This window comes from Entamoeba histolytica, genomic scaffold (genome assembly GCF_000208925.1).
Source record: "Entamoeba histolytica HM-1:IMSS scf_1104750518645 genomic scaffold, whole genome shotgun sequence".
Lineage (NCBI taxonomy): Eukaryota > Evosea > Mastigamoebida > Endamoebidae > Entamoeba > Entamoeba histolytica.
This window is the reverse complement of record NW_001915260.1, coordinates 1-7,056: the sequence shown is the minus strand read 5'-3', so window position 1 is coordinate 7,056 and position 7,056 is coordinate 1. Positions and strand designations below refer to the sequence as shown.

General features: G+C 22.2%; 6 protein-coding genes across 6 annotated transcripts in view; 2 read left to right on the top strand and 4 right to left on the bottom strand.

Annotated features, from left to right (window-relative positions):
- Positions 1–42, top strand: part of EHI_156710 (3-ketoacyl-CoA synthase 4, putative) — a gene marked incomplete at both ends in the record, with an annotated part of 696 nt that extends 654 nt beyond the window's left edge. Inside the window, one exon of the mRNA XM_001914233.1 lies at positions 1–42. This exon is cut by the window's left edge and continues 654 nt beyond it. Within this exon, the coding sequence (XP_001914268.1) occupies positions 1–42 (42 nt within the window).
- A 56-nt stretch (positions 43–98) lies between these two features.
- EHI_156700 (uncharacterized protein) lies at positions 99–848 on the bottom strand (the record flags this gene model as incomplete). Its single annotated transcript, XM_645067.2, has 1 exon — positions 99–848. One exon carries the CDS (start codon positions 846–848, stop codon positions 99–101), a length of 750 nt encoding a protein of 249 aa, XP_650159.2.
- Positions 849–990: 142 nt separating this feature from the next.
- Positions 991–1,263, top strand: EHI_156690 (60S ribosomal protein L37-A, putative; the record flags this gene model as incomplete). Its single annotated transcript, XM_645983.2, has 1 exon — positions 991–1,263. The coding sequence occupies one exon, from the start codon at positions 991–993 to the stop codon at positions 1,222–1,224; it is 234 nt and encodes a 77-aa protein (XP_651075.1). The 3' UTR covers positions 1,225–1,263.
- A 48-nt stretch (positions 1,264–1,311) lies between these two features.
- Positions 1,312–2,646, bottom strand: EHI_156680 (uncharacterized protein; the record flags this gene model as incomplete). Its single annotated transcript, XM_645069.1, has 1 exon — positions 1,312–2,646. One exon carries the CDS (start codon positions 2,644–2,646, stop codon positions 1,312–1,314), a length of 1,335 nt encoding a protein of 444 aa, XP_650161.1.
- Positions 2,647–2,796: 150 nt separating this feature from the next.
- Positions 2,797–3,861, bottom strand: EHI_156670 (serine/threonine-protein kinase 3, putative; the record flags this gene model as incomplete). The annotated part of the gene is made up of 1 exon (XM_645070.1): positions 2,797–3,861. One exon carries the CDS (start codon positions 3,859–3,861, stop codon positions 2,797–2,799), a length of 1,065 nt encoding a protein of 354 aa, XP_650162.1.
- A 284-nt stretch (positions 3,862–4,145) lies between these two features.
- Positions 4,146–4,439, bottom strand: EHI_156660 (ubiquitin, putative; the record flags this gene model as incomplete). Its single annotated transcript, XM_645435.2, has 1 exon — positions 4,146–4,439. One exon carries the CDS (start codon positions 4,437–4,439, stop codon positions 4,206–4,208), a length of 234 nt encoding a protein of 77 aa, XP_650527.1. The 3' UTR covers positions 4,146–4,205.
- Between the last annotated feature and the right edge of the window lie 2,617 nt (positions 4,440–7,056).

Genomic DNA, 7,056 nt, shown 5'->3' with positions numbered 1-7,056 from the left:
TCTTTTCTATTTCTTTTCTATTTTTTTATTATATTTCTCTAACTCTAATAAAAACCTGAACTTTTCAAATCAAAATAACAATTATTTCTCTAAAAATGTTATTCAGATTGTATATATCGCTGAATATTGAAATGATTATATTTCTTCAGAACTTCTCCTTCTACAAATGATACTCCAAGTCCTCTATAAAATATTTCTATCATAACAGTAACATCAGGATCTTTTAAATTAACTTTCCATTCTTTTGGCATCAAATCAGCTACATTTTTAATAACTATGTCTCTACTATAATTTGAGTTATGACGACCATTATATGAAATAGCAAATGTATTATACTTCTCTGTATGTATCTCATTTAATAAATCTTTTACTGATTTAAGAAGTTTTTCCATAGAAGATGCCATAACAACTTTCTGTAAAGGTACTATTTTTTGTGTTTCTTTCATTACTATCCCTTCTTTCTTTGCTCCATCAAATAATTGTGAAACAACTTGAATTGCATCATAAGGTACTTCACAATACAACATACATTCAACACCAGTATCATAAATAAAATTTTTTTTCTTTAATGCCTCTAACTCTTTTGCTAATTGCTGATCAATGTCATCTTTTTCATCATGTTTAATTGTATTATCTTCAAAACTTTTCATTTCATCTTCAACTAAAAATCTATCTAACAAATCATTAACTTCTTTTTTACTTCCACGTTCTCTTTTAAGGTTATGACTAATAAGTAGTCCTCTTGTATTATTATAATGAGATTGAATCTCGTTAATTTCTTTCATTTCCGAATATGTCTTTTTAACTTTTGTCTTGGTTGTACGTTCATCTTTAGCCATACTCTTCATTTTAGATTTATTCTTTGTCTCAGTATAAAATACAAATAACTATAATAAATGATATAATTTATTATAATTAATTATTTTCTGAGAAAAAAATCAAAAAAAAATCTTAAAAAAACCCTTGAACTTGAATTGTTGATTCGACTGAATGACTAAAGGAACCAGTTGCAGAGGTACTAGACATAATAAAACTCATATTCTTTGCAAGAGATGCGGAAAAAGATCATGGCATTTACAAAAACAAAGATGTGCTTCATGTGGATATCCAGATGCTAAAATGAGACAATATGCATGGGGATACAAAGCTCTTAGAAGAAGAACCCAAGGAACTGGAAGAATGAGACATTTGAAAATCGCTTTAAAAAGAACAACTAAAGCTTAATTAATTAAAATAAAATGTCGTTCTGTGTCGAACGGGGAGAATATTTTTATTTTTTTCTTTTTAATAAAACAAACAAAATAAAATGAATTAATAAAATTGAATTACTAATAATTGAGAAACTTTAAATGGTTCTCTATCTCCAGTTAATATATCATTTGTTATTCCTTTATAATAATTACAAATAGGATTAAAAGAGTATCTGCTCATTCCATCAAATGAAGATTGAATTAGAATATCATCATCTCCAATTGAATAAAAATATTCATCATCACGAATTTTAAAGGCAACTTTCCAATTCTTTAAAAATGTCATTTTTTTAATTTTATACCATTTCATTAATGAAATAATTCTGTTATGATTTTCTAATGAAAAAATGAAATGGTCTTCATCATAAATATCATTACCTTTTATTATCTTTTGTTTTATATAACATCCAAAAATATCTCCTTTATCAGTGTAATGAAGAAAAACTAGATGCTCTTTTCCAAGGATTAGTTGATTAAATAAAACTCTTTCCCATCCATCTGTTTGACTATCAAATAATAGTCTTGAATTATTCAATCCAATCCAATTTGTTAATTGAGTTTCATTTTCAATAATTTGTTTTTTTCCACCAAATTGAATAAATTTCATATATTCATTTGATTGAATTTGAAATTCTAAAAAACTTTCATCTTTCATTTTTACATGTGAATAAATTACATCATTTTCATTTTCAATTTTAGTTAATTCATTTAATTTTTGAGTTCTAAGAGAAATTTCAGTTAATAATTTTCTTTTATTATCTTCAATATTTTCATATTGTACTTGAGTTTCTAATTCAATTTTTTGTTTTTTTAAATTAATTTCTGATTCAATTTGATGAATTTTATGATTAAATAGTTGTTTAATTCTTTGAATTTCATTTTTTTCTTCTAATTGAAGTATTTGGATTTGGTTTTGTTTATAATTAATAAGTTGGTTTAATTTAAATTCTTTTTCAATATTAATTTGGTTAATATCATTTTTAAAAGTATTTTCTATTTGATTTTGCAAATCAATACATATTTCTTTAATTAAAACTTTAGTTTTTAAAAGGAGTCTTTGTAATACAATTTTTAATTCCAAATATTCTTTATTAATTTGTTTTTCTTTAGAAATATAAAATTGACTATTTTTATTAGCAAATGAAATAAGGTTTTTTAATTCAATTTCCTTTTTATTTTTAAGAAGAAGAATATCAGCAATAAATTCTTCTAATTGATTAATTTGTTCTTTTTTATCTCCTTTTAATTCTTTTTCAAATACTTTCCAATCAAAAGATGGTTTTTGATATTCATTTTCAACTTTTAAACAAATCGTTTGTATTTGTTGTTTTAATTCAGTGAGTTGTTTTTTTATTTCTTTATCTGAAGTAATAGCAATAAAATAATCTACTTCCATTCTTTAAACAAATCTTTCTTATTTGAATGAATTGAAGTTCTTTTAAACCAATTCCTTCAAATAATTTTGAACTTTCAAAAAAGAGGAATTTTCTTAATAAAATAACCTTTAAATAAAATATAAAAAGTATGACTTTGGCTCTTTCAATTATTATTTTCTAATAACCATTGTATCATCTCCATCATCACTGTCATCTTCTTCAGTATCATCTTCTTCCTCTTCTTCAGTATCATCTTCTTCAGTATCATCATCATCATCTTGTTCATCATCTCCCTCATCATCATCTTCTCCTTGTTCAAGAGCTTTCTTTCTAGAACCAAATTCAGCAATTACTTCATTTTCTTTTTCGATTAAATCAGTAATTCTTTTACGGTTTCCATTAGGTTTCATAAAATCACATTTTAATAATTCTAAAGCAGATGGTCGTTCTCTAAAATTTTTTACACAACACAAAGCAATAAAATCATTAAATGCTTTAGATACTTCTTCAGGTGTACTTAAAGTAGGTGGTGGTCTATTAGGAATTAAGAAAATTGCTCTCATAGCATGAAGTTCTGAATGTGGTGGTCTTCCATCAAACATTTCAATTGCAGTTATACCAACTGACCAAATATCAGCTTTTTCATTATGTCCACTTTCTAAAATAACTTCTGGTGCCATCCAATAAGGTGTACCAATTAATGTTTTTTGTAATTTATTTGTTCCACCCATCTTTGTTGACACTCCAAAATCAGCTAATTTACATACTCCATCATCACTAACTAAAATATTTGCTGCTTTAATATCTCGATGAATCATATGCATTTTATGAAGATATGCAAGACCATGTAATGTATCTTTTAATATAATTTGAATTTCTCTTTCATCTAATGTTGAATTTAATATATTCATAATATCACACACACTTCCTGCTCCACAAATTTCCATTACAATCCATAAATCTTTATCTACAAAGAAATGACCAAAAAATCTAACAATATAATCAGTATCGCATTGTTTCATTAAAACAATCTCTTTTTCTACATCAGTAGTATCTCCATCAATTCTAACTGTTTTAACTGCAGCATGTGTTCCAGTTGGTCTATGAATAGCATGAAATACTGATCCATATGAACCTTCTCCTAATTTTTCTACTACTTCAAAATCTTTTGAACATTCTGCAACCCAGTTTATCTTTTGCATTTGAGAAACTTGAAGTTTAGTTGGTGTTGTCATTCTTTCCTATTTTGTCTTATCAGATCTTTTTTTCTTTTTTCTTTTTTATGGTTTTTTATTTGAAGTTCCTTTTATGTAAAATACTATATTTTATAGTTTTTTTACTATTTTTTATTAATATTTATGATTGTATTTTTATTTCGACTGATTCTGTTATTCTGTTGAACCGAAGTAAAACATCATCCTCCTCGTTATGTAAAATAACATTTTCACTTTGTCTTTAACCTCCAACTTATACTTGTCTTTTATAAAACAATTGACTGACTTAAAAAACCTTCAAAAATAAAGTTGAAAATCAATTACAAAAGGATGTAAAGAATCTTTATTGAGACTAAACACACCTTTTAATATCCTCCTCTTAATCTTAAGACTAAATGAAGTGTTGATTCTTTTTGAATGTTATAATCTGAAAGTGTCTTTCCTTCTTCTAATTGTTTGCCTGCAAAAATAAGTCTTTGTTGATCAGGTGGAATTCCTTCTTTTTCTTGAATCTTAGCTTTAATAGCATCAATAGAATCATTTGGTTCAACTTCTAATGTAATAGTCTTTCCAGTAAGTGTCTTAACAAAGATTTGCATTTTCACTTTAAAGTTTCTTTTCACTCCCTTTTTATTCTTTTCGGAATCTTTTTGAAACATTTGACATCAATGACGTGTCTTTTTTTATTATAATAAAAAAATTATTAATTGTTATTTCTAATTATTATTTTTTATAAAAATGAGGTATATAACATAAATTAATTATTCCTTTAATTCTTTTCTTTTTTAATTTTTAAAAAATTGTTATTTTTGTTATGAAATGATGTTAATATAATGGAGAAAGTTGATAAAAGACAGAAAATAAACGGATGAAGTGAAGAATTATTTTTTTAGAATAACAAGGAAAGTGATCAATATAAATAATGATTAAAACAGAATGTAAATTATCAGCAATTCTAAGAAATGCTAAGAAATAAAGGAAAATAGAAAGAACAACAATTTTATGTGAAATGAATAGATAAATGAAATGAGAATAGAAAATGCATCAAAACGAGGAAGAATAAACAAAGTACAAATCATATAGAATTTCATATAGCAGAAAAATAAATTCAAAAGAATATAAAAGGAAAGAAAAACATAATTTATCAATATATATAATGAAGAAATAACAAATGGAAATATTAAAATAGAAATAAATAAGATATAAATGAGCATAGTAAAGAGTATATTAGAAGAAATTCATGTGAAATAAATAATAAGTAAGAAAATTAAAGAAAGAGAATAAAGAATAAATAAAAAGAAATGGCATCTTTTTAAACAAATAATATAAAAAATATTATTAATATATAAAAGAATAAAAAGAAAGTATGAAGAAGAAAGAAGATAAAGAGTAATAAATCACAAAGAGGTAATAAAAGAAGAAAAGAAATAGGAATTAAATTGTATGTTTTTTATTGTAAAATGAGAAAAATTCAATAAAAGTGCTAATTTAATTGTGTAAAATGATTAACAATATTTTATTATTGAAAAATATTTTATTATTTTTATGTTTTATTTGTGTGTATAATTTCATCATGATGTTTATTATATATTCAATCATATGTGTTATGTTATTATAACATATAATAAATGATAAAATATAAATGAAAATGATATGAATATATAACATAGAATATAAAAACAAAAGAATAATAAGAATAAATGATAAATAAAAGGAGAAATGATAATCAATGATATAATAATAAAATCAAAGTATAAAAGATAAATTTAATATTAATATAAATCAAAAGAGAATAAATATAAAATGAAAATAGATATAAATGATAATAATATAAAAGATGAATAAACAAATAATAAAATATATCTAAATATAAAAGAATAACAATAAGAAAATCTAAATAATATAAACATAAAAATAATAAAATAAGAAGAATATAATAATATATAGATAATAAGAAGAATACAATGATATAAATAATATAAACAGAGAAATAAATATATAAAATAAATATATAAAATAACATATAAATAAAAGAATATAAATAATAAAAATAAATATGAATAATCAAATCATCTATTTCATTAATATTTCATACAAAATACAAATGATTATAAAATATAAACATAAATATTTATATATTCTGTATTTATCATATTTTTTATTTATTTTTATTTGTTAGGAGCAAAATATAATAAATTGAAAATTCTATGGATGCAAATTTTTTTGCATCTTTTTTCTTTTTTTGTAAATTATTTAGATACATTTTTTCTTTGCTAATTTTCGTGCCTATGAATTATCATTTATTTTTATGCATTTCATTTTTATTCTTGTTATTATATTATTCATTCTCTTATTTGTAGAATGTGTCATGATATATTTATTAGATTATTGATTATTATATTATTTATATTCATTTTTATTTGTTCAAATGATTAATACAAATAATAAATGAATAATCAAGACAATTCATTTATATCATTTATTTAGATTTTGTTTTGGTGTGTTGATTCAAGTGATACAATACTTTATTCTTTATTAATTTACAAATTAAAGTATTTAATTACAATTTTTATTGTTATAACATTTCTCTTCTTGTTGAAATAACATTCAACACTTTTCATAAACAAAATAAATATGAATGAGAAATATCCACACATCAAATAATTGAAATCAATAACTTAATAAGATGAGTATTATAAAAGAAATAAAATGAATATTAAATTTCATGAATGATAATACAGAATGATATTTTATTCGTCAGTTCATTAATTAAATAAATTGATAAAATCTCAAAATGAATAATTACAAGAATAATACAATAAAATATTGATTGAGGAATACTGAATGAATATAAACAGATAATATCATATATAATTATAAATATACAAAACAACAACATTTTAATTGTTTTAATTAATTAAATAATCATGTTAATTTATATCTTCAGTTGAATCAATAAAAATAAAAAGATAATATTATCAATGAAGAGTGACAAAATGAATAATTGTCATCTTGTTATTATTTGTTTGTTTGTTTGTTTAAAATATATTTAAGACTTTTCATTATTTTACATTGAAATATTATATCAATATTATCAAATTATTTTAATAATGAATATTTGTTTTTAATAAAAATAAAGGAGTTTGAATACACTCAACCAATAATTTAAATATTTATTTGATTCATTCTTCAATTTCAACATGAAATAACATTCAT